The sequence below is a fragment of the Petromyzon marinus genome, chromosome 30 (assembly GCF_048934315.1).
Source record: "Petromyzon marinus isolate PM22_M1 ecotype Great Lakes invasive population chromosome 30, UKy_Petmar_22M1.pri1.0, whole genome shotgun sequence".
Lineage (NCBI taxonomy): Eukaryota > Metazoa > Chordata > Hyperoartia > Petromyzontiformes > Petromyzontidae > Petromyzon > Petromyzon marinus.
This window is the reverse complement of record NC_133696.1, coordinates 8,612,286-8,639,271: the sequence shown is the minus strand read 5'-3', so window position 1 is coordinate 8,639,271 and position 26,986 is coordinate 8,612,286. Positions and strand designations below refer to the sequence as shown.

At 50.5% G+C, this 26,986-nt stretch overlaps 2 protein-coding genes across 6 annotated transcripts in view; one reads left to right on the top strand and one right to left on the bottom strand.

The window, feature by feature from the left end:
• Positions 1-1,653: 1,653 nt before the first annotated feature.
• On the bottom strand, positions 1,654-22,680 carry YOD1 (YOD1 deubiquitinase). 4 transcript variants are annotated; one of them, XM_076070684.1, is made up of 4 exons: positions 22,159-22,680; positions 8,600-8,857; positions 6,666-7,173; positions 1,654-6,160 (listed from the first exon to the last, which is right to left on the bottom strand). In XM_076070684.1, the coding sequence occupies exons 2-4, from the start codon at positions 8,805-8,807 to the stop codon at positions 5,797-5,799; spliced, it is 1,080 nt and encodes a 359-aa protein (XP_075926799.1). In that variant the 5' UTR covers positions 8,808-8,857; positions 22,159-22,680; the 3' UTR covers positions 1,654-5,796. The 4 variants fall into 4 exon arrangements, with proteins under 4 accessions (XP_075926799.1, XP_075926798.1, XP_075926796.1 ...); XM_076070683.1 differs by having other exon boundaries at positions 8,600-8,854; XM_076070681.1 differs by having other exon boundaries at positions 22,387-22,680.
• Positions 22,681-24,725: 2,045 nt separating this feature from the next.
• PFKFB3 (6-phosphofructo-2-kinase/fructose-2,6-biphosphatase 3) overlaps positions 24,726-26,986 on the top strand; it is a 48,862-nt gene continuing 46,601 nt past the window's right edge. For both annotated transcript variants that reach the window (XM_032963426.2, XM_032963428.2), the window contains exon 1: positions 24,726-25,059. In XM_032963426.2, coding sequence (XP_032819317.2) covers positions 24,756-25,059 — 304 coding nt within the window. In that variant the 5' untranslated portion in view covers positions 24,726-24,755. The remainder of the gene's footprint in view (positions 25,060-26,986) is intronic.

Below are 26,986 nucleotides of genomic sequence, written 5' to 3'. Positions count from 1 at the left end.
GCTGAAATCGAACCACGAGCCTCTGTGACCAGTTTAGAGCGGGCTACCGTGAGGTCGCACGCCACCGCCCGCACCAAACACGCTGCCCTTTTTTGTCAATCCCTTGCAGGGTGAAGGCCTCCCCTGAGCCCGTCCATGTGCGTGGGGGTTATTTGGCCATAAATCCCAGCGCTGGTCGGTACGGGTTGAAGGCAGGGAACCTAAATATAGACGTGGGCGTCAGCCCTACTATGCCAACCTGTGTGGTGGTCGCCCATCCAGGTTCCACCCAGGCTCAAACCTGCTTAGCTTCCGAGCTCTAGCCAAGCGGTGGTGGCTACACACTCCACCTGTAACCCAGCACTGTGGAGGCAGCGAGAGTTGATGGCTCGTACAAACGTCGTGAAACTCTCTTCTCGTCGGCGTCAAGGAGGTACATATACCCTGGCAAATGTGGAGCCCTACTTGTTCCATCTGTATGGGATAAGAGTTGTCCCCTCGGATGCATGGAGTTTCTCCGGATGCTTGTTTCCTCCCATGTCAACCTCTTTAATTGGCCGATAACACCTTCGTATATAGAGGACCGTAGAGCTGTCAATTATTGATCGTGCCTGCTCACCTCATGGCTGCAGACTTTGTTGCTTGTCTGTGGTTCCTCGCCTCCGAGTTCTCTCGAAAAGCGAATACAGTGAGTTGGTAACACGTTGCAGGTTGAAATTATTAACATTATTGGATGAGATGGGGTGCATTCCAGGTGGTTTTGTCATGGGACCCTTATAGCTATGGCAAACTAATTCACGAATCATGCATGTACCGTCAGTAAGCCCACGACAGTTCCACGACCTCGGTGGCAATATTCTCCGTCCCATGAATGCATTTTAAATCGAAACAAAGCTTTCAGTGTGGCCCACGGATCTCCAAAAACTAACGCCATTGTCTTATTAACAAACTTATATTCTTGGTTCTTTCGGTAAAGTCTCGTAGAAGGGAAACAATTAAATAATAAAAATATAAAACAATTAAATTCTCACGACGCTTCGACTGCAACACAAGCAATCATCATCAGGTGTGATGATTGCTTGTGTTGCAGAATCCATCTTCTTGATAAACCATTTTGGGTCTTGATTGTTCACGCTTACGGTGGCTTTCAGACCGCATCCATTATTTTCTTCTCTCCCCTCCTCTTTTCCGAACATAGATGGACTCGTCCATCTGAACAAACTGCCAAATCGCTCTCCGTGGTGCTAACGTTAAAAAAAACCGCCACTTTTTTCAAATTTTCTTGCTGTGGTTTTCACACCTGATGATGATTGCTTGTGTTGCAGTCGAAACGTCGTGAGAATTTTATTTTATATTTTTATTATTTTATTGTTTCCCTTCTACGTGACTTTACCGAAAGCACCAAGAATATTAATCCCTGCAGTCACGAAAGCTTTAAATCAAAACTATTACCACATGGTCTAGATGAGAAGACACACTTTCTTCCCTTTGCATTTTGAATCAAAAGTTGGGAGGGGGGGCGTGTTATCTTCAGGAAGGTGTGCGACTGTGCGACGAGATTTATAAAACTCTGACACCTGGCACAAGTTTGGGGTGCGTCTTACTTTCCGGAGCATCTTATAATCTAGAGAATACAGTAACCAATCAAGGGACGGTGCCTCGTGGGCCAAGGAATCAGCGTAAGCAAAGTCAATCTTTATTTATTCAAATACAGCAACACGGGTGTAGTTTAAATATGCTAAACAAATCAGAAATGTAAAAAAACGTTTGTAAAGCTAAGAACAGACGCACAGCCGAGTGTAAACCATGCTTGTTGTAAACTAAGGAAGAGTGGAACTCCCCCTTGGTGGCCGACGAAGTTGCAAAAAAACGAAGTTCGAGTCCGGGTGAAGCGGGCGTGCAAAGCGCTACTTTCCCACGGCCATGAAAGTACACCCGGGCCGTGCTGAAACCATTCCTGGGGAAGGCCCTGTCCACTGGCTCTTTGTTTGTACCAACACTGCACCACCCACACGGTTCCGTGGGATGTCCCTCTCCTGCTCACTCCCCCATGCCCGTAGCCCCACAACGTGACTGCGATCTCACTTTCTTCGTTCGTTTCTCGATCCTCTTGTCCTGGTGACGGTCACAGCAGCAAGCATGTTGAGTAAGGCGGTCCAGACCTCCCTTTCCCTGCGACGGAATCCAGCTCATTACTTGGGAATTCCCAGGCCAGCCGAGCAACAGTCCCGCCAGCGTGTCCTGGGCCGGTCCCGGGGTGTTCACTCAGTAGGAGGTGCCCGGCAGAGTTCCAAAAGGAGTCTACCAGGGGGCATTATTACAAGTGGCCCGAACTACCTCAACTGGCTCCTCTCGATCCGGAGTAACTGCAACTCGACTCTTGAGGCTCTCCTCGATTACAGAGCTCCTCACCCAATCACGGAGAGTTAGCCCGGAAACCCTGCGGAGAAACCTCATTTCGGCCCCTTGTATCCACGCGATCTCATCCTTTTGGTCATTGCCCAAAGCTCATGACCATAGGTTAATGTTTGAACGTAGATCAACCTATAAACCGAGAGCTTTGTTCGAGAACTCAGCTTCCCGCTTCACTATACCACGGAACGGTACAGCGCCCGCAACACTGCAGATGCCACACCGATCCGCTGGCCGATCTCACGCTCCCACTTACCATCACTCACAAAAGAGACCTAAACTCCTCCACTCAGGACAGCTTTTTCCCCCTCACTTGGAGAGCACAATCCAGCGTCTCCCGGGAGTGAACCATGACCTCAGATTTGGAAGTGCCAATCCTCACCCTAGCCGCTTCACACTCGGCATCAAACCATTCAAGTGCACGCTGGAGATCACAGACTGATGAGGAAAAGAGGACGTCATCTGCAAAAAGCGGCGATGCCATCTCCATACCCCCCCCCCCCCCCCCCGTACTGGACACTCTCCATACCTCGGCTGCGCCTTGATATCCTGTCCGTGAAAATCACAAACAGGAGTGGAGACAAGACGCACCCTTGGCGGAGTCCAACACCCACAGTGAGCGACTTTGATTTAACGCCAAGAATACGGACACAGCTCTCACTCCGGGAATGGAGGGACCGGATAACATGCAAAAGCGGCACCGGTACATCTTACTTTCTAAAATATATATCGAGGATTAAAATGTTTGCTTGAGTTAACATGATGACGCTGCTCCAAGTTAAAAATCACTTTATTATAATTTTCCACAGTTAAAATTTTGTTAACAAATCAACGTATCTGAATCGATGCATCGTCTCATGATGTGATGCCAATGGCACAAGCCGAATACAACTGAGGAAAGAGACTCTCTGAAAATAACTCGCACGAAAAAAACAGGCACGGCTGATGACGTCACGTGACGTTTACGTGCCAGCAGAGGTGCATTATTTTTTTGTGGGTGCACATTGTAAAAACACACATGCACACAGCGCTGCATGAGCCCGGACTCCAGCCCCGGGTGAGGTATAACGAGCGGCGACGCGGCGCGTTCAACAACAGCGCGGGAGGGAGCACAGACTCCCGACATCCTGAGCGGATACATTTAAAATTCATTCCGCTGTCGACGACGCTGTGAACGCCATGGGGTCCAGGTTCGCGTCTGACGGCACGACCGGAAATGTATCACCGCCAGGGCGATTTGACCCGAAGTTTGGCCGATTGGAGACGTTGGGTAAAAGATAACCAAATTTCGGACGAAAAGAAACGTTCGCCAACAACGCGCGGATCAGTGCGTAGGATGTAAAAGTGACCAAAGAGTGACAAGGCCACGATTGACAATGAAGGGGGGGGGGGCAAACTGATAGGGGTGTAGCAAACTAGCCAACCAGATGCAAGTGCGACCCCTAACCACACTCGCCATCTCGCCCTAATCCTAACAACCTAGACAAATAGATCCTAGCACTGTAGCCGTCACCATAAATGTACTACCCTACCAGACACTAATACTAAGTCTAACCAGAACAGCCATCCCGCGATTCTATCCTTAAACCTAGAAAGATCGACAACCAGATCCTAGCATGACACTTCACCACACCAACCGACCAAAAACGAATCAAACCTCTAATCCTAAGTAGCTTAACCTAGCACCTCACCTCTGGAACTGTACCAATGTTAAGGTTAGGGACAGGTATACAAGTATATTCAAGTCCTTATATGCAGGTATATAGTGGTTATAGTAAGAATCCTATCGGCTAATTGCATGGGGTTATATTTCATGTCTGGCTGGCAAGTGTTGTCAAAGGGTGTAAGGTTATGGCTCGTCTCCAACTGGCTGGTGCTGCTACGCTGCACACCAGCACGCTCCCCACTTGCTCGGGGCCAACCCGTTGGCGCTGACAGCCTCGCCGACACGCCAACCCGACGCATGTTTCAGACAGACGCGATTGGTCGCGCTACGAGAAATACTGCGACAACTGCACAATAACGCGAATGACGAGCAAAATGAGTGTGGGGATGGGGGGGGGGGCACCGAGAGAGGCAATACTGACACACCTTTGGTGTTGGTGTCTGACACGTGATTAAGGCAGGGGGGGGTTGTGTAATTTGCAACGAAGCGAGAGGCAGCCAAGTGGTATCCGAGATCCTGCAGCTGGTGCCACCGAACTGGACACTGATGTTCCTGCCGCCGCCAGCCTCACTCCAGCACGGGTTTCTTGGGCTGCAGGTCGGACCACGGTCGCACGTGCGACTTTCATGAGCGGTTCCGAAGAAACGGACTCGCGGCAGCACAGGTCTCCCATTCGTCTCAACGGGCCATCACCCGGTTTTGAATACAGTCAATTGACTGCTTGATTGAATTGACGTTCGCCCCAACTGAGGGTGTTTCGCTATCAGCCACGGAGAGCCGACGTGGCCAAGACGCTGGCTGCGTTGACCCGGTCTTCCAAAGCTCTTCCTGCGGTCCTCAAAAGTCAGGGCTGCATCATCCAGGCCGGTGCTGTCACGTGAAAAGCGATGGTCTCTGTGACCAAATAGATGAGCGTGCGACCTCCAGACCACTTCAGACCTCACACTCATATTGCCGGCGCGGGATCCGGCTTGGATGCTGCTGAAGGGAGACCGCGATGGACGAACGGGAAACTGTGCTGTGGGCACCGGTGTTTCGTCTGCTGTAAATGTTTACTTTGGGTGAAATGTACCTGAATATAATTTACCCGTCCACATTCAAGCTGCACCTGATTTCGAGCACTTACACACGGTGACGCGCACCTGATTTCTTTAATGCTAGGTCCTCCATGGTTTTTGTCCAACTCTTACAACTCTTTGTGACAAATGTAATCCGATTCACACCAAGCACACGCCTGAACAAAAAGTTTTTAAAAAGCCAAAGCTGAAATTGGGACAAAGTCAAGAATTGATCGCAACAAACGGAGGCGAGGGAACAGCAGGGCACGGCGCAACACGGCAATCGTGGAGTTGCCGATTGTACCGTCACAATCGGCAACTCCACCCTCCTCTCCCCCAGCAACGTCGCCATCGCTGCCATCAGTCGCGCTCCTCGCTGCCTCTCACACCGTTCTGAAGACATCAGCCACGGCCGTAACCGCCTCAGCAAACCCTAAATCCCAGGGTCGTGAGATCTCCAAAAGCACCAGAACACACGCATTTCATTGCTCAGGAGCAAACCCCAGGCTGGGATGCAGGGCCGCAATCGCAATGCGGCAGCGCCCTCGTCCTTTCGAATAAGCGCGGGGGTGGGGAGGCAGGCGAGCATGCACAGGCACGGGTGAGCTGCCTGGCTAACTGGCGGGCTAACTGGAGGGCTAGCTGGTTAGCTGGCGGGCTGGTTTACGCGGCAGATGGGCCCTACACCTCGCCGAAGTTGAGGTGCCCGGTCTCCTCAGCGTGGCGCTGAGCCTCGCGCTGGCCCGTCAGCCCCTTCTGGCAGGCGAGGCAGCGCAGTGCGAAGCGCGTCAGGTCGGTGAACTGCCGGCGCCGCCGCGCTTCCTCGGCCAGCTCCTGGGCCTGCGCAAGTGGCACATCGTCGGTCGTGGGGAAGAGCGTCCGTGGGGGGCGGTGGGGAGCACCGTCGACGGGAGACAGCTCCAGTGGGTCGTAGTGTATGCCGTCGTAGATGAGGAGCGCGCGGCGTGCGTAGCCAGAGCCCTCGCCAAAGCGGTCGACGCGTAGAGTCTGCGTGTCGGCGACGCAGATCTCGCACTCGTAGAACCTGCGGGGGGGTGTCGGGAGAGAGCGGGCGGGAGGGGAGACACAAGGTGGCGGCAACTGTGAGGAACATATCTGGAGCGATTCACTCACTCGGTAGTGTAACAAGTCGTTGCGATTCGGGGTCATAATTCGGTTTGAGAATGGTATCGTTTTGCATGGCCTCTCATCTGATCGTCATTTCTATATGTATGGTTGTGTTTGCACCGTGTGCATCGAGTAGTTCATAGGCACCGTCACGTGTGTTCTGTCAGCCAATCAGTCCCTGATTAAAACTGATCTGTATACTCATGATGCACACATCTCACACTGAATGCATAGAGCTATTAGCTTCCATTCATGCACTTTTTAGGCCCATTTTTTTCCGTTACGGCTAACGGTCAGAATGACGGCGAACAAACGAGACAGGCAGCACCAGCAGCACAAACGAAGCAGCTCAAACGAGATGACAAGAGATGCGATGGAACAAGCGAGCCCCCCCCCCGTGCCGGCGCGACGCTGCTCCTCACCTGGCGAGGATGGAGAGCTCGATGGCGCCTCCCCAGGTGTCCTCCTGCTCGATCCAGCGGCAGTACTCGGCGTTGGGCTTCCCGAGCAGCGCCTCCGAGTACGTGTCGGGCTCACCGGCCACGACGCTCGCGATCAGACGGCGCAGCTCGCGTGCCCGCCCGGCCGCGGTCGCCGCCGCCGCCGGCGCCGCCGCCGCCACCGGCCCGTCAAGCGCGTAACTCACGCTCGTGAAGAGGCACGAGTTGTCGGCGGGAACCACGTGCCGACTGAGCCGCATCGGCAGGGCCGGCGGTGGCGAAGGTGGCGACGGTGGCGACGGCCGCTGGGCAGGCGGCGGGCGGGCAACGGGGCGAGCGGCCGGGCTTGCGGGCCGACCCGCGGGGCCTCCGGGCGGCGGCGAGCGGCGGCGCTCGGCGGGGGCGGCGGTCACGCGGGGGCTCGGGAGGCCGTTGGGGCGGGTGGCCGTCTTGCGTCTCGCCGTGTCCTCCTCCACAATAAGCGTGTCCCCTGGATGGAGGTTGCGGCGATGAGCGGCGGCGCGTTCACGGCGTCGACGGTGCGCGGCGACGCAGCACGCCAGCGGCGACGCTAATAACGAGCGGCGCGGCAATTATGGCCGAGATCTGCGGCAGCAACGCTGATTGCGTAAAACGGTTCTCATGACAACTGGTGAATTATCACCTGCCTTGTTTATAAGATCCCTTTGCACTCCAATTCCCCAACCCAACACAGGAGGGCGCGCGAGCCCCTTCTATAGCACAGGCTTCCTATGCTGTGCGCGGCTACGTTTACTTGCGTAATGCAAGGACACACATGGGCCGTGCGGTTCCCAACACACTACGCTGTCAATCAGCCCTCTCCCACTGAAACATAACTCTCATGGACAAGTGTACAACTGTCTATAAGAAGTAACACGTTCCCTGATTAAGCACTTTATTTTGTTTAGGCACTTCGTTGTGAACTTTGATTATTTTAACCAGTCCACTGTTTTTCCTGCTATGACCTGAGGATCGGAAACATGGATAGCGATAAAGGAAATAGAACGAAAGCAAAGAAAAAGTGTGCAAAGAAGCATGGAGATGTAAAGAGCAACACATGGATAAGCAGCCTCGTGTCCTGTCCCATCGGCTACAGCTCCTCCACACAACACAAGCCACCGCTTGCACCGGACTCACTGCAGAGTCGGTTAGCCCCCCTTTAACTCGTTGTCCCAGGTAGCGCCGCCCTCCAAATTTGTGAATGGTGGTGGTGCCGCCCACACCAGTCGCTTGTACGCGTCGACCACAGACAAATTGGTCGATCGCAAAACAAGTCGACCGATCGAGTTAATAGCTCCATCGTCTCAGCTCAGTCAAGTCACAAGCCAGAGTGACTGCCAGCTCAAGTGAGCTCTTAGGGTATTGGTGCTCAGCTCCTTACTTTCTGGTTCTTTCGGTAAAGTCACGTAGATAGAAAAATAATAGATCACGACGTTTCGATCGCATCACAAGCAATCGTCATCAGGTGGGACAACCACAGCAAGAAAAAAAATGCTGAAGTAGGTTGTCCCACCTGATGACGATTGCTTGTGATGCGATCGAAACGTCGTGATCTATTATTTTTCTATCTACGTGACTTTACCGAAAGAACCAAAGAGTATGGATTCCTGCAGTCACGAAAGCTTCGAATCAAGATTGCTCAGCTCCTGTTAAGGACCCTGCAGAGCCAACGGTGGAAATTCCTCATTGCTATGGTGGTGGCAAGTCATTCCATCGCACACCCTGTTGATGTAAACCTATTTTATCGACCGCAGAGAGATGATGGGCCGAGTCAACCCCCAACCAGGATCTGAACTCGCAACCTTTCGGCTGCGAGCGGCCAAACAACTTATACAAAGGCGGTGACGCGCCGCCCGCTGCCAGCCGCCCCCGCCGGTCACACTCTCCTCGCCTACCGGACTTGACGTGCAGCTCGCTGAGCGAGGCGTCTGCCCTGGCCAAGTCGAGGTCGCAGGGTGGGAAGCCGGCCATGATGCGCTGAGCGGCAGGCGCGATACCCGTGGCCTCGGAGAGTCGCGCCTGGAGCTCACGGAGGCTCGAGCGCTCCGACAGGCCCGCCACGGCGTGCGTGCCGCTCTTGCTCTTGCAGCGCAGGCGCAGCATGGTGGCGGCACCGGCGGCGGCTGCGGTGATGGCAGCGGCGCGGGCTGCTGCTGGTGGTGCGGCACACGCAGAAGCACACGAGTAAGCACACGCACACAGGTGTAAGCACAGCACATGCGCGCACGCACAGACGTGTAAGCATAAGCATATGCGCACACAACAGCCGCCATTTGATACTAAGTGGCGGTGACGTCACCATGGCGCTTGTGCCAGGCTAGATGCACTTTTGAGGCCATGTGTAGTGTGGAAGGTTCGCTGCTGGCAGGTCACAGGAAAGACCAAAGTGTTATGGGTTGACCGAGATGACTGGCAGGTGCAGCTTGTTTTCCCCACTGTGCCACCATGAACGCACAGACGCAAGGTACAAACGTGCAAGCTCGTGCACATGCAGACACATTCGTTTCCACAAATACAGATAGGACAGGAGCCCTAGCTCTATATTTAATAGCGCTGACCCTAACTGCACTAACCAGCCCTATCTCTGTCTCTAACCCATAACCGAAGCTACTTCACCTTGCCCCCTTTGTCGGTTTCTAGTTGTTTAAAATAAATGTGTTTGCAGTGACCTTGCACCCGACCAGCGTGTAACACAAGCACACTTAGCAACCACCACATCTAGTCACGACCAACGGGACACTCGTGGAGAGTGTAGCACAACAACCGGGCAGTAGGGTTGCCACCAGACCCCACCACAATCACCACCGTCACCACACACATGCAAGCGCGACTGCTTTTATCTGCTGCCCGGAGCTTCTATTTGTTTGCGATCTTCCCAAAGTGCTCAAGTTATGCCGAGTTGACCTTGGGCCGTTCGACTGAAACTCGTGTCTCTGTGGGTGCAGAGCCTTATAAGAAAAACCGCGGTGCATCGCTCGCAGCAACAAGTACATGCACGCTCAGGGACAGATACGCACGGGCAGTCATAAAATACTTGGTCGTGTGTAAATATTGACATAAGCAAAGTGGGTTTTTTTTTATCAAAGAGACCAACGAATTTCTCACACCGCTTCAACGTCACACATGGCCTCACGGGAGAGTGGAGATGCCTGCGCCGACGCCGGAACACCTGGAAATGTGGTACCAAGCACCGAGGTGCCGCGATGCGGATGGCATGTCCTCGCCGTTACCGTGCGTGAATGCGCCATCTGTTTAATCACTCTTGTGCTCACCCGGTCAACCACACGTTCCAGTTAACTGCTTGCTCACCCAAACATTCACCCACTCAATCACTCAGACACTCACTCCCTGGTTCACTGAATCACGAACTCAAATGCTCCCTTGAGGACTCACTCACTCATTCACTTACTCAATCCACTCACTCAACTGTTAACCCATTTACTCACTCGCTCTCTTCTTCATCCACTCAATCGCTGACTCACTTACTGACCCAGTCATCCAATGATCACTCCCTCACTCGATCATTCACTCACACGCACCCACCGACTCACTCACTCAATTACCAACTTACTCACTCACTCACTATATGGACTCGCTCACGAAGCTCAAACGCTTATCAGCAAACTCGCTTTGCTGCACACTTTCGCTGGCAGTCTCAACAGACCCTACGCGAGCGGTAAGTGATCGGATGCGGCGGCCACTCGGCAAATTTCGCTGTCAAGTGTGCAACAGCGCACCATGACCATCGTCCAATTTCCTGAGCAGAAGGAACGAACCGTTCTCGGTTTAAAATATAAAACCCGACACAAGGCAAAGGAAATAAACGGGGCGCAGACCGGGCCGTTAACAGCGCCTAAGTGTTTTACAGAGCACCAATTAAACACATTCAGGAAAACCAGGGTCACTGTTATTTTGGAGGATGCGTTGAGGTCCGCAAGCCGATACAGCGGCTCTGGTTACTGTTGGCCCTCATGGGCTATATTTTCCATCCCGCCTGCACCCCCCCACTCCACCCTCTTTTTCTCTGGCCCTAAATAACACACTGACAGACCAAGATCCAACCACATAACCATACAGACTGTAGGGACTGGGGCTGTTAGTGAGCACCTATAAAGGTTGGCATGGTAAACGAGGGGGTGGTGTGGCCGGTACCACTTCCGGCCGCCTTTGTCTGCCCAGTGCTGAAGTTTACACACTGCACCAGGTACTTATTTAAAGCTGAATTGACCTAAGCTAGGTCCGGGATAGATTCAGATATTAGTGGGCCGTGAGTGGGGAATCAAATGCGTCGCCGCTCACCACAGACAAAGATACCCCCGTATAGCCTTAACATACTGTTGGGGTAAGTGCTATTAGCGAGCACCTATGAAGGCCGGCACGGCACACGAGGGGGTGGGGTGGCCAGTACCACGCCCGGCCGCCTTTGTCTCCCGAGTGTCAATGTTTACACACTGCACCAGGTACTCATTTGAGGCTGAGTCGACCTAGGGGAGGCCCTGGACCAATTCCGATAATCGTTACTGGTGTTGGTCCTGAGCGGGAATGGAACTCGGGTAGCTGGGTTCATAGCGCAGTGCGCAAACCGCTATAATGGCGCTCCAACACACATGCAGAAACAACAACCGCCATTCACCACTAAGTGGCGATGACGTCACCACGACGCTTGTACCAGGCTATGTGCACGTTGAGGCCACGTGAAGTGTCCAACGCCCGAAGGCAGGTCACAGGGTAGACCCAGGTGCCACGGGTCGACTGACTGAGATGACTGGTCGATGCACCACCTGTGCCCCCTAGTGTACCAACTTGCTGTGCTTTAGCCACCCGGCGCTCCGCTCGTAGTTGTGAGCGTCGCTCCTCCCCCCTCCGTTGTTGTTGGAGGGCGACTGCCTCAAACTGCCCAGTAGCGTCCTTCACGAGCCTCCTCCACAGAGGCCGATCTTGACACCGCTGGTACCAGTCATCGGCAAGTCTACTCCGCTCCACATCCTCCTGTACCACATCACTCCATCTCTTCTCTAGCCCGTGCCGCGCCCATTTAACCCCCTCGATCTGGATAAACAAAAGCTGTTTAGGCATACGGTGGCTGGGCTTTGCGGGCTACATGACCCAGCCAACGCAGCCTTGCCTGCCGGAGGAGCTCACCGATGGCACTTTGTCCGGATCTTTCAAGAATTTGTGAGCTCCTCACACAATCCAGCCTGGTTAAACCCAGGATGGATCGTGGGCAGGCAAGCCTAAATGTTTCTAACCAGCGAAGATGTTCCATTAGGGGGGTCCACGTTTCGCAAGCATAGAGACGGGAGGGAATGACTGTGGCCAAGAAGACCTGAAGCTTTGTGCGGAGCGACAGACCAGGTATCTTCCACACAGCATTACTGATTAAAAGATGCCGCTCGACTGATTCGGAGTGAGACCTCTGCTGTTAAACCAAAGCCGGTCATGAGCACACTGCCCAGGTATGGGAAACTCTCCACTCTCTCCAAAAGTGCCCTATCACCAATTAGGAGTTGTGGGGGTGGAGTGTCTGATGGTACAAAATACCCAGGCAAGTGCTTAGTTTTGGTGGGGCTGATGGTAAGGCCCCACCTCTTAGTGGCAAGCGCCAGGTTCAGCATGGTTGACCAATAGGGAGCCATCTCTTGACTGCACGCAGGCATTGGTCAGCCTCCCATTGTATCTGTACCAAATGGAAATTCCTCCAGTACACCGATTGAGGGCTTCACGAGCTACGTGGTCAAAATAGATGTTAAATAATGTGGGAGCCAGAGGACATCCCTGTTGCACCCCAAGGTGTACAGGGAATGGCTCCGACTCCTGGCCACATAGTTTTACCCGGGCCCGCTCACCATCATGAAGGTCCGTAATGATCGTGAGCAGAGGGTCAGGGACTCCGAAAGCACGAAGAACAACCCACAGCCCAGGCCTACTGATGGTATCATAGGCCTTGACCAGGTCAATAAAGCAGAGATGTAGGTCTTGTTAGAATTCCCTACACCTCTGCTGTAGCAGACGGACAGAAAATATGGCATCTGTGTAGGACCGCCCTTTCCTGAAACTGCATTGGGGCTCCGCAAGCCTCTCCTCAGCATGCCTAGCAAGGCGATGTTGAATAATCCTTGCCAGGACCTTTCCCGGCACACTGAGGAGTGAGATGCCCCTGTAGTTGTTACAGTCTGTGCTTTCCCCCTTCTTAAAGAGGGGGACCACCAGGGCATCCTTCCAATCCAGCGGAATCCGTCCAGTGGTCCAGACTGTTGTTATGATATCATGTAGGGCAGTCTGTGCACAAACGCCACCCTCCCTCAGCATTTCGCTTGGGAGATCATCTCTGCCCAGTGCCTTTCCTGGTCTCAAGACTCCGGATTGCCTTCAGTACATCTACAACAGATGGCACCTCAGCCAGCCACTCACAGGGGGTGACTTCTTCCAATATTTGAGGCACCACAGCCTCGGCAGGCTCATCCCCACTTTGTCCCATGTTGTTTTCCAGGCTGAGGGATTTCCCCTCCCCCAGGACCTTAACAACAACAACACACACGACTCCCGCTGCTTGAAAGACAGGCACTGTACAGTAGGCAATGGGATTCTTGAGAAAATGGCCGAAATACATGACACTACCTTGGGAAAATTGCTCCACCGATGGCGATGCCAACATTGGCGCGATTTTGCCAAAAAATTAGACGAGGAAAAGTGTTCGGCAATGTGGCGTAAATCTGGCCATGCCGAGCACCAGAAAATCACCACGACCAGCTGGGATAACGAATGTTGTCGACGCTGGCCGTTGTAAACAAACGCGATTCAAATCATGTTTGGCAGCTGAATTCCTATCGTCAAGCCACTCGATCAGATGTAATGAGACAATAAAGATGTAACATCGCTGTCGCTTGCATGTCGAGGGGATTGGAGTTTAACCACAAAATAAAAATAAACCGTGTAGGGGGTTAAAACGATGAAGCAAGCAGCAACGAATGACCATGACCGGAGAATGGAAGAATCGGAAGAAGTTCGTCCAGTCTCAACATCAGCTGCCACGTGATGACTGATGGAGAAGACGACATATCTGTGGGACTTTGCTTCCCATCCCCTCCGCTTTGCCTCTCTCTCTCTCAGCATGCAAATAGGTCCTCAAAAGTGAAAGCCCACCGCGTCTGCCTGGACTTTCCCACAACGCCCTCCTCTTAAATCCTTCTCCTCCCTCTGTTCCCGGACCCCCCTCTGTACGTTAATTTATTGCCAGCGCTTCCCGCTCTGGTCGGAATGCGAGGTCTTCAGAGTAGCGAATTGCTGCATCAACTGTAAGTCTGCTCTCGTCTGGCATCTTCTTGAGATATCAAAATGTCACGTCACGGTGAACGTTAAGGAAATTAAGTGTGGCTTTGACAGGACACGTCGCAGGATGGGATGATGGCCAACGAAGGGGATTGGTTAGAGTGGCAGCCAAACGAGGAAACACACCTAGAGGATGACCGCTGGAACAAGATGGATCATTGTATCGTGAGACCGGAGGAAATGGTGACCGCTTGAGGATTCCTTCATCCAGCGGTGGGCAAATCATGGCTGACGATGATGGATTCTACCTCAGTTCTAATCCAATGCCCAATCTTTATACAACAGTCAAAAGGACATCAGTCCCTCTCCATAAAAAGTATATTTTTCCAGTCCATCAGCATATGGGCGTTCTCGACTCATGTTCCATTTTAGCATTGATTTAATTAGGCAAAATCTGGACCGTTATAATTTTTGTAAGTGCCCATAGAGATAAACGTCTCTAAATCACGGCACAGCCGGAGTCAGACGACAGGCAGCAACTAATCATTGGGGGCCGGTGGAGCCTGACCCTGCCAAAGATAAAGAACAGTTTAAGACAGCATATTGTGATGTTGCGAGTAAAATTGGTACTCCCTAACAGAGGGATTATGCCAATCACCAGACCATTAGGGGGTTGCACTGGTGTAGAAAGATCATGCCCGTTTAAGTTACTGCTGCTGCTGACGATGATGGTGATGGTATTGGCGGTGATGGCAGTAATGATAATAATGACGCAGATGAGGTGAAGATGATGATGGTGGTGGTGGTAATAATAATAATGCTTCAGATGAGGTGAAGATGGTGGTGGTGGTTATTTTAATAATGCCAATTCCGATGGTGACTGTAATAATGGCAGTGGTGATATTGGCGGTGGTGGTGACTGTGGCGGTGGTGATGGTGGTAAGAGCAGTGCTGGTGATGTCAGTGTTGTTATTGGTGATAATCAATAACGGCAGTGGTGGCTATGATGGTGTTTTAATGATGGCAGTATCAATGATTATGAAGGCGAAGATGATTATGCAAGTTATGTTGACATTGGCGATGTTGAAGGTACTGATGTTGGTGATGACAATAGTCTTGATAATTACAATTACTTTTGCAGCAACTCATCGAAGAACATACAGCAGCGCGTGCTATTTAAACGCAGCCGTGATACCACACGGGCAGCCTTCGTACAGAAGGGACGCATGCACGCGCGCGGGGGGCCACGGGAAAAGCGGACGGCACAAACACAACACCCGTGACTCTCAGCCGCCTGAAATTCCTGCACGTGCACACAGCAGGCGGACGCGCGTGAGGCGAGGGTTCGCATCAGGAGACAGACGCTGGCCTCCTTCCAAAATTAGTGCGGCAGCGGCGTGGCCCCGCGTCCTCACGCTCCCGCCGCGTTTCGCCGCTAACGGAGGAGGAGTGGCGAGCTTCCCGAACGCTGCCACAAAACTAGGTCAAAGTGCGTCCCTGCTCAGGGATGAGCTCCGCATTAGGGCCCTGTGCCCAACTCTGTTGGCGGGCCCCAGAGCCACAGCCGTGAGAACTCCAAAGAGGTGGCCCAGAAGTAGAGCGAGCGGCTCGCAATCATCAGAAGGTTGCAGCTTCAACTCCTGGTGGGCGATTGACACAGCCCATCGTCGCCCCTGGGTTCGCTAAAATACATACCACTTTGTGGGTAAGTCAACAGTGGTTGTCCAAAGGTCAGATGCGCGTACTGTATATGCATGCGAGTGTGCATGTATATTCATGTGTATGTTTGTGCATGTGTACACGTGCGATGGTGTAATTTTAATGTATGTGTTTGTGTGAATGTTTGTGCATGTGCGTGTTGTGCGCGCGTGTTGTACGTGTGTATGTGCGCTTGTTGTTGTTCCAGTTCAAGGTCGGTCAGGACACAAATTTCGCGGCACACACTGTTTGGTGTAACATGACTCAAGCCTCTTGCAAAATAGAGTGAAGGTTCGTGCCACTGGGGGTGCCGCAATTGAGCCAAAAAGACCGCCCCCCTTGCTGCTCACGAGCCGGTCCACAGAGCCCACGCGGGGTCGAGGGAGTGGCCTCAGCAACGTCCAACATCAAAGGGAAAATGTTAACAAAACACCATTGTTTACGCACACTGTAATGGCAACTGTGACCACGTAAAAGCCACGGGCGCTTGCCATTTACCTTAACGAGGCGGGTTGTTCCCTGGACCGATTCCAACGATGAATGTTTTGCTCAGCGTTGAGGAGTCCCTTCGAGGATATTTTGGCCTACGATTCACGCAGGCCAAACGCCTTGGGAGAAGAGGCGGAAGTACTCGCATTCACCCCACCACACACATCCCTGCCCATTGGCCGTGGCATACCCATGTATACTGCTGGGTAGACAGGCGGAACGGGATGAAAGGAACTTGCCCAATGTTTCAAATGCCGTGCCAGAAAGTAGAACCGGTGGGTGCAGTACGCATCCATATTCCTATTCTACAAGACTGCAGGTACTGCTAGGTGGAATGTGGAATTGGCACCGTAGTCCAAAGACCCCAAAGGAAGTAAGTGATGACCAATGCACGCATGCGAAGGGGGAACGCATTTTTGGCCAGATTTGCATCTTGACGCATCGGTAGAATGAAGCTGACTTCACCCCACTTGTTGGTGACAATGACATTAGCACATTCTTTTGCATATCCCCTCACACAAAGCAGCAGCCCGGATAAACATTGCATTTTGACTTGTTTCTTAGTGTATTGTTTAGTGCTATGAAAATGGGAAATTGCCCAAGATGTCACTCATATTTTTTACTATTAAGATCAGTCTTATTGACCAATGTGTTCACGTTTTTGTTATGTGATATGAGTACATTTAAATGTTTACTATTTCTCTTTGACTGTTGGTCAGTTATATTATCTCGGATTTACACTACAGAAACTTTTAATGAAGCGGGGAGTCATTCGTATATATAATTCTAGATTATCCGTGGACAAGTTTATTTGGGTTGCAAGAGGCCCTTGTAGATGACAGAAGTGACCTGAGCACGATGTCATTTGAAACAGTATTGTCAAGTTGAAATTATTCTGCACTCTCGTACCCGATTAGTGAAGCTAAGGTGATTGCAATAATGGATAAATATCGTTTGCAGGCCATTTTAAAGTGGCAGGCCTCATGTGGTTCATGTTAAACGGAATTGCGTTCAGCCCCCTGGCCATGTCCCGATGAAAAACAATCATCACTCCACCACGACATCCCTGCCAGGCTCGGTGAATAATCTTCACTCATGCCGAACACACGGCGATTTGTTCAGACCAGGAATGAGGAACATGTCGCCCTCACAAACCAAAGCAGCTGATGGCATCCATCAAATCACTTCCACCCAGCCATTCACCAACCATCCCAACACCCGCTGCCACCACCACCTTCACCGTCAACAAACCAAACCAGCCTCGCTCGAGCCATCACCGTGAGTCGACAGCTTTGACATGCGGCCAGGGGAAGATGAGATTTAAACTCGACGACGCGCCGTGATACCTCCAGACTGAGTTCGTCAAGGTCGGCAGTCTCGAGCTGTTACTGTGAAGCCATGACTGGAATAGAAGCAAGATCAAAATAATGCCCAAGCCAAGAGGCTCCGATGCCACGTGATGCTGGCAAAATGTCCCATGGCATGCAGGGCAGGATGGGGGGAGGACCGATTCTATGGTCACAATTGCACGCTTTGCTGGATAGAAGTCGCCTTTAAAGTAGACTATTACCATCAAATGTTAATTTTCAACAGATTTTTTTTTGCCAATAAATACCATGCCAATTTTTCTAAAACAATGAAGGTGATGTGTTTGGGCTGTGTTTGTCTATTCTATTTAGAATTTATAGAGCGCAATTGTCAAATTGTGAATCTTTGTCTAGTATGTCTCCAGAGCTAAATATAAACCCTAAATTGTTTTTGTGCAATTCACAATGTAATTGTAATTTTAAATGACAATGCCGCTGTATTTGCAATTTAAATTTAATCGCTGGCGTGACACAATTATGAAGATGGTCCGAAACAAGTGCTGTTTATATTCCACATTCTGATACAGCAATCAGTCTTTAAATAACCACTAAAACAATTAAGAGACCCATTGCCAGTGGTACGTGCGCATAAACAAAAACAACCTTGGCAACTTAATAATTAACACTGCCTTGTGAAAACAAGCAAATTGGATGTTTTTCCCCCTTATTTATAAACCAGTGTTAACACCAAACTGTGCCAGTTACTTGGTTTATGCACATTACAATTACAGTACTGTTTACTTACCACAGAATAGTGCTCATTTATTGGCCATGGTGAGATGATGATTACGATGTACTGATTGTAAGCAATGTACTGATGATAACCCCTCATGTCGAGCGTAGTGCGTGCGGGGGTTATGATAAAACGCACTTGGCACAACATTTTACAACCATTGCATCTCCAGAAGACTCCATACGAATACATTATTTGGTGACAGTGCGTTTTGGAAACAATTGTGCTCGTGTGTTGCACAAGCACAATTAACAAAAAAATCCCTCAAAACGTTCGTTCATAACACCGCTTTAAAGTGCTCTGAAGAAGGGCCCATTGCCCAAAATGTATACCTGTCAACCCGTTATCAGTGCCTACTTCATACAGACCAATTCAGACCTTATTGGTCACCGTGTGCCCTTATAAATCTCAACGTTCATCCTACAAAGTCCCATGACAAGGGAGAAACACAAACAAATCGATTTAAAAAATGTCGTTCCCCGTATTCAACCTGAACTCTCAATGTCGCTGTACATGAATACGGATAAACCGTGTGGGGGTTAACAGGTATGAAAACGTCCCCATATGTTTTCCCTTTTAAGTCCAGTGTCACTGACGAATGTTGAGTTTTAACATTATATATGAAAAGAACGTTAAACCTAGACACATTCCATACGATGTGCACCATAAATTTACACTTTTGATTGCGGTGCGATGTTCATATGAGCTGCTTTGTTCCAGTTCTAAATGCCGTAAGTATATTACAATGTTTAAAATGTTTAAGTTTACGATGCAAATATAAGTGTGTGTGTGTACTTGTCATGACGTATTTATTGTGTATTGGGGGAGCGGTAGTGTAGCGGTTAGCGCGCTACGCTACGAAACCGGCCATACGAGTTCGATTCCTGCTCATGGGCCAACACCAGTGACGATTATCTGAACCAGGCCTGGGCGTCCACTGGGTCGACTCAGCCTCAAATGAGTACCTGGTTCATTTGTGTAAAACATCGGCACTCGGTAAACAAAGGCGGCCGGGCGTGGAGCTGGCCACCAACCCCCTCGTGTGCCGTGCTGACCTTCATAGATGCTCGCGAACAGCGCGTGGTATGTATGTGTTACTTGAAACCCCTGGACACCCTTGCATTATGATGTTCCATCTCAAGGGTTTCATCCATGTAAAACATTTAAATAAAAACATAAAACACCACCGTACTTCACCACACCAGTCAATGCGGGTTCATGAAAGTGGGAGAGCATAGCACAAGGTGAGTTTATGATCATGTGGATTGGTCCTCCCATCGTGCATTACATCTCATCATCACACTGTGTGTGGAATGCACACGGCCTTGTTTCCGACAGTCACATGTGGATGAATTATTTTAGGGAGCAGTAGGATAATGAGACAAATGTGTATAGTGTGCAATCATTTTTAGTTTTATAAAGCGTAGTTTGTGCAAACTGCATCTCACAATCACCGAGGAACCACAGACAAGCTGGAAGGCAGCAGCTTGGCAGTGAGGCGATGTCAACAATTGACCAAGCTCTGCAGTTCTCAATATTGTGTGATCATACTTGTTATGAGTAATCAGCATAGAATAGACATACTGTAATTTCGTTCTGCTGCCTTGTGCCTCATGGGCTTTTAAGTGGAGCAGCAAGCAGGCTCGCAACATTATCCGAGAAAATTCTAGATTTGAAGCTTTCGTCACTGCAAGGATTCATACTCTTTGGTGTTTTCGGTAAAGTCAAGTAGGTAAAATAAAATAAAACTAAATTAAATCACGTCCTTTTATTTTATATTACCTACGTGACTTTATCCGAGTAAAAACAACACGTGGTAATTGAGCATTCGAGACGGCAAATGTGATATTGTGACCGTAGGCTCAACCCTACCAGGGTGCGCCTTCCTTGCACATCACATGGCAGCGCAATGCTAGGCGTGTAAAGTTCATACAGCTTTAAACCACCAACAAATCATGGATTATAATGGATATTGGGATGGTCGATGATGATGTTGAGTGATGATGCAGACATCTTATGAGCAACTAAAAACGAATAAGAATGCAAAGAAATGTGTCAATAACACTGTGGTCTTATAATAGTTGACGTTTTGGGCGGTGGCCTTTCCTCACAACACATAGGCCTGAGAGGTAAAGTGGCCTATGCATATTCTATGGTTCTTTCGGTAGTCACGTAGATAGAAAAAATAATAACAATCAAATATATTATTGGTTCTTTCGGTAAAGTCACGTAGAAGGGAAACAATAAAATAACAATTGCGCTCAAACACAGAGACAATTTCAACCGAGAAGATGGATTCTGGCTTAGCAATCATTGGAAGGATTTGATAAACCATTTCGGGTCTTAATTTATTGTTTACACTTACGGTGGCTTTCAGACCGCATCCATTATTTTCGTCTCCCCCTCCTCTTTTCCGAACATAGATGGACTCGTCCATCTGAATAAACTATCAAATCGCTCTCCGTGGTGCTAACGTTAAAAATAACCGCCACTTTTTTCAAATTCTCTTGCTGTGGTTTTCACACCTGATGATGATTGCTTGTGTTGCAGTCGAAACGTCGTGAGAATTTTATTGTTTTATATTTTTATTATTTTGTTTCCCTTCTACGTGACTTTACCGAAAGAACCAAGAATATGAATCCCTGCAGTCACGACAGCTTTAAATCAAAACAAATAATAAAAATAAAGTGAATAAAACATAATACAAATATCACGACGTTTCGATCGCAACACAAGGGGCCGTCATCAGGAACAGGGAGTGGCCTCTGCATGTACTTTGTTGTGAAGGGCCATTGCCTGAAACGTCACATAGTTGTTTTAGGCCACACACAGTGATATTGACAATTGCACTCAGTTTTGTTGTTGTTTGTGCACCACTGCCAACGCAGTATCAGCGAATAATATTTCATATTTTATGGGTTCAGATGTGAATGGGGTAATGAGGGGTTTTAATGTGAATGTAATAATAAACTGCTGATGTTAATTCGGTTAATGATGTTGTGTTTTACAATTTGTTGGTGTTTTACGAGGATTTTTATGATGTATTTGATGATTGTGATGAAATAACTTCTTGATTTGTTGATTATGAAGTTGATGATGTGCTGATGAAAACGTGACGATGTATTTATTATTTTATTGAGAAGGAATGATGCTAAAGATGATTATTGTAATGCTGGTTTACCCCAGAAAGTCTCACCGAATAGCATGACTTTTTTTTTTTAAAAGAGGATCCTACCAAGTTTTTGCAGTTGGGACAACGGTAGCTACGCATATTCCACGTTGCCACACAACGGTCTACTCTTGCGAACAATTTCACACGGGATCTTCAACGTCCACTGTGGTTAATGCACACCGCAATATTAATCAGGGCGGCCGCAGCATCGGAACCGTAAACCTAGGCAAAAAAAACAGCAGCGAACTCGCTACTACGCCAATGCCCCATGATGGTGTTTGGCCTCGCCTCCCGTTTACTCTATGCTATTTGATACTGCTGATGAAGATGTTGTTGTGCTAATGACAACAACAATGCTCCTGCTGCTGCTGATGGTGGTGGCGGCGATATTAGGAACCCATCTGCTCACTCTGCGTTGATAATGCGATGATGATGATGCTTATGAAAATAATGTTGATGTGCTAATGATGCGGCTGTGATAACGGTTAGGCCTGGTCTTACAAAGGAATCCCCCTCTCTGCTTACACTGTGCTGATGATGAAGATAGTGTTGATGTGCTGATGATGGTGATACTGATGCTGTGATGGCGGTGTTAGGCCCGGCCTCACAAAGGAACCCCCCCCCCACCTCTGCTTGTACAGTGCTGACGATGAAGATCGTGTTGATGTGCCGATGCTATTGATGATGCGACGGCGATAGGCCTGGCATCACAACCCCATCTCTTACCTACGATGTGCCGATGATTTTAATAATGTTGCGGTGAAGACAATGTCGATGATGCCCCGTTGTTGATGCCGCTGATGCTCCTGATGGATGTTAGGCTGTGTCCTCACAAAGGAACGCCTCTGCTTAACACTGTGGTTGATGATGTTGCTGATAATGATGATGATGATTTGGCGACGCTGCTGATGGTGATGTTGGGTCTGGCCTCACAAAGGGACCCTTGGTGCTTACGTTGCTCTCCAGTCGAGGCGGCCTGCCCCGTGAGGCTTGTACCGTTACCGGTCGCACGGCGGCAACAGCAGAAGCAACGGCGACGGCATTCGCGTGACAGGATGACTTTTAAAAACAAACTGTAATATAAAAAAAAACCCCGAATCAAAATTAGCGCCGAGTCACTAAGACTATTTACCCCGTGGCCACCGGGTTCCTGACATGCCCCTGACGTCATATGAAAGCCGTGCCCCCGTGACGTCATGTCGAGGATACGCCCCCGCGGCAACGCGATGTCACCGCGAGGACGCCTGTGCGATGACGTCATCGCTCGCGGTTCATGGGACAGGGACGACGAGTAAAGGGGCCGTCCATAAATGACGTCACGCGATTTTGGATGATTTTTGACCCCCCCCCTCGTCACACGGCGTCACAAAAAGTCAGACCCCCCCTCAAATATGACGTCACAAAGCTCTGCCCCCCCCCCAAACCATATTTCCATTTTAAAAATAAAACATGCTTCAAATCGCTTTAAACTATTGTCATTGTAGTGCGTTTTTAATGTGGCGCTGCACTCTGATTTTCTAGGAGAAACATTTATTAAAAACTCACTTATTAAAAAGGCTATTTAATTAAGTAGAACGTGTTGTCTATATTTATTAAAAGTTGTGCATTTATATGTGACGTCACATTTCTCATCCCTCCCCCCTCGTCACACGTCGTCACAAATGTCTGCCCCCCCCCCCTCTCCCAGGTGCGTGACGTCATTTATGGACGGCCCCAAAGGCGCAGCCCTGCAATTTCTTGCTTTTATCCACCGCTGGAGAAATCCCTTTCCTCTCTAGAGGGAGCTCTAAAGAAACCCCACCCCTTCAGAGACTTTGGATATACACTCTAAACACTCGTAAACAACACTGGCCCTAAAAGCTACAAATTTACAATCGGCAACGTTTTTGGGCAACACTCCTTTATAGCACATCCAAGGGCCATTGCTCAAAACGTCGCCGATTACATGAAATGTTTTATTTTAAGGTGACAGTGTTGTTGAGGAGTGTGTTGAATTGTGTTGTTATCTGTGCTTTGGCACCACTGCCAAAAGTAGCAGCAGCAGAAGCACCACATCATGTGTTCATGTGTATGTGTGTTGAACTTCTTTCGCGCCGTACGTAGCCAACCGCGTATATGGTACTCTTGCTACATGGTACTCTTTATAGTACTGTTCGTTCGTCAAAGATACAGGCAACATGTATTGCTTGGCACTATGGGACTCCCTTGAACAGGAGACACTATCGTTGACCTGGTCACAGGGTATCAAGTGCAGTATCAAGCGCAGTGTTATAAGGCATTCCGGAAAGTAAGACGCACTCCACATCCCCCCCCCCCCCCCCCCCCGGTTTCAATACAGTTCTAATAGACCCTGGTCTCACAAAGACAAAGACAAAGATCCCCCGTATAGCCTTAACAGACTGTAGGGGCAAGTGCTGTTAGCGAGCACCACGCTAACAGCACACACAAGATGTGGTCTCACACACACAGACACATCAACCGGATTATAAGAAGCACACTCAGCATCTTTATTTAAAATGTAGAATGGGTGGGTTATGGGTGCGTTTTATAATCCGGAGAATTCGGCAATGATAACAACAATGGTTATCAAATTATTCGAAATTCGCCCAATCTCGTAAGGCCGTAAGCTAACCAGGTATGATTGCGCCTGCATCGCACTTGGATGGGTGACTTCCATGCATAATAGGTGTTATAGGCTGCTCCGGGGTTATGCTAGGTTAATATTAATTAACTTATCCACGAAAGCCACGCTTGGTCGTAGGATCATATTTCAGAAGGGTTTTACGCTGTTTTTATTTTGTTTATGTTTTTGGCCAATTAAAAAAAATGAACTCCACCGAAAAAAAAAGACTGAATCCATTCGTCAATAACACTGCGTACTGGACTTTAAAAGGAAAAATATGCAATACTCGACGTTTCGGGCACATGCGTTGGCGAGCTGCAAGAGGTAGGCGGGGCTAAATGTGACGGGCTAGGCCCCGCCCACAAACAAAGATCCCCTGTAAAGTTGAATACATTTTGAATAAACTGCTGTGGAAAGTGCCGTGAGCGAGCACCGATGAAGGCCTGTCCGCCTTCATCGAATGCTCGACCGAGAGTCGGCCCAGGACCAGTTCAGATAATCCTCATCGGCGTTGACCGTGAGTGGGAATCGAACTCGTGGGCGATCGGCGTTCCCGACTCACCACGCTCACCCACAAGCCGACGTCACCGCGAGGGAGGGCGTCGCCTCCGTCGCCCCGCCCCCCTCTTGTGTGACGTCAGCCGCTATAAAGGCGCTGCCGCCCCCCCCAGCGCGCCGTGCGCTGTCAACACGGCCGGTGATGTCGGCGGGGCGAGGGGAGCGAGGCTCCTCCGAGCGGGGCTCCTCCGAGCGGGGCTCCTCCGAGCGAGGCTCCTCCGAGCGGGGCTCCTCCGAGCGGGGCTCCTCCGAGCGGGGCTCCTCCGAGCGAGGCTCCTCCGAGCGAGGCTCCTCCGAGCGGGGCTCCTCCGAGCGAGGCTCCTCCGAGCGGGGCTCCTCCGAGCGGGGCTCCTCCGAGCGGGGCTCCTCCGAGCGGGGCTCCTCCGAGCGAGGCTCCTCCGAGCGGGGCTCCTCCGAGCGGGGCTCCTCCGAGCGGAGCAAGAAAGGTGAGAGACTGCGGCGGGGCAACCTCACACAGACACCGCTCGCCCCAGCAACACGTTGCCTTGTCCGCCTGTCTGTCCGCCTGTCTGTGCGTGAAGGGCGCACACCTCGTGCGTGTGTGTGTTTGTGTTGGTGAGTGAATCAGTGGGGTCCGCCTGTCCCCCCCACGTGTGGGTTCGTGCTGTCCCGTCTGGGGGTCGCAAGTGTCAACGTGTGTGACACGTGTGTGTGTGTGGTAGTGTCCTTTGGTGCGCGTGTGTGTGTGGTGATGGGTGTGATGATGGGGGTGTGTGTGTGTGTGTGATGATGGGTGTGATGATGGGTGTGTGTGTGTGATGATGGGTGTGATGATGGCTGTGTGTGTGTGATGATGGGTGTGTGTTGTTGATGTGTCTTTGTATTGCTGTGTCGATGTGCGTGTTAATGTGTGTTGACGTGTATGTGTGTTGATGTCCGTGAATGTATTGTCTTTGTTTATGTCTTTATTGATTGATGTGTATGCGTGTTAATGTCTTTGCCGTGTGTGTTGTGTTTGTGTTGATGCTACTGTGTTTGGGGGAGCGGTGGTGCAGTAGTTAGCGCATTGCGTTACGAACCCGGCAAACCGAGTTCAATTCACGCTCACGGTCAACACCAGTGACAACTATCTTCAAAAGTGCTGGGACTCCCCTAGGTCTATTCAGCCTCAAATGAGTACCTGGTGCGGTGTGTAAACATCGCCACTAGTGGAGACAAAGGCGGCCGGGCGTATTGCTGGCCATCCACCCACTCGTGTACCGTTCCGGCCTTCATAGGTGCTCGCTAACAGCACTTGCCCCTACAGTCTGTTCAGGCTTGTGGAGCATCTGTCAGTCAACCCAAAACATCTGTCCCGTCACCTCCTGCCAACATCGAACTATCCACACTTCACGTGACGGCCTCAAAGTGCACCTAGCCTGGCACAAGCGCAGTGGTGAAATCACCGGCGCGATTGTTGTTGACGTCTTGCTGTGTGTCTGTTCTCAATGCCATTGTGTGTTCGTCTATGTACAGCACAACGCCGTGTGTGTGTCTGTTCTCGATGTTGATCTGTGTTTCATTTATTCACTGCCCTCTGTTATTAATACACCGTGCCGGTCGTGTGGGGCTATTTTGACCATACTTCACCACGCCGGTAAATGTGTGGATGGGTGACGGTGGGGGGGAAGGGAGGCTCACAACCAGTTGAGATATCACTCTACGGTGACGATAGCCGTGGCTAACCACTGCGCCACCGCTCCTCCATCCTGCTGTGCGTCTATGCACGAGGACTCGTTTTCCTGTACATCCCACGGCTGCTCTTGACGTGCTGTGTGCGTGTGTCGGTGCACAGTACGTATTACCTCCGTACGGTGCGAACGAAGTTCAACATGCATTGCACATTCGGAATGCACCGAGTAAATCATCGGCCTCTCCTGCGAAAACCAGCCAGGACCCTCCTGGGTGAACACGCGTAATAGCAATGACAATCATCTCGTTCCTGCACGCACCTGTACACAAAGCGCTTAGGTTTAATTTCACCTGTTTCACCTGTGCCGTTGATGCGCGCAGCGCTACGAAACCGGCGACCCCGAGTTCGATCCCCGCTCGCGAACCAAACACCGGTGACGATTATCTGAATTGGTCGTGGGCCTCCACTAGGTCGACTCAGCCTCTAAATGAGTACCTGGTGCGGTGTGTAAAGATCGCCACTGGGGGAGACAAAGGCGGTCGGGCGTGGTTGCTGGCCACCCACCCCCTTCGCGTGCCGTGCCGGCCTTCATAGGTGCTCGCTAATAGCACTTGCCCCAAAAGTCTGTTGAGGATATACGGGGGGGGGATCGTTGTGTGTGTTTTTTTTATAAACACAGGCATGACGTGTACACACCTGTGCACGTCTTAGCTGTGGAAACCTGTGATCGATGTCTTATC

What these genes read in the sequence shown, in the direction of transcription:
- YOD1 (XM_076070681.1), bottom strand. Translation starts at nt 22,630, where the DNA reads ATGACGTCACGGGGGCACGGCTTTCATATGACGTCAGGGGCATGTCAG. An exon ending in CGCCTCGACTGGAGAGCAAC is followed by an intron (nt 8,858 to 22,386) that starts GTAAGCACCAAG and finishes CCGCACCACCAG; the next exon opens with CAGCAGCCCGCGCCGCTGCC. An exon ending in CGAGCTGCACGTCAAGTCCG is followed by an intron (nt 7,174 to 8,599) that starts GTAGGCGAGGAG and finishes ACCTCCATCCAG; the next exon opens with GGGACACGCTTATTGTGGAG.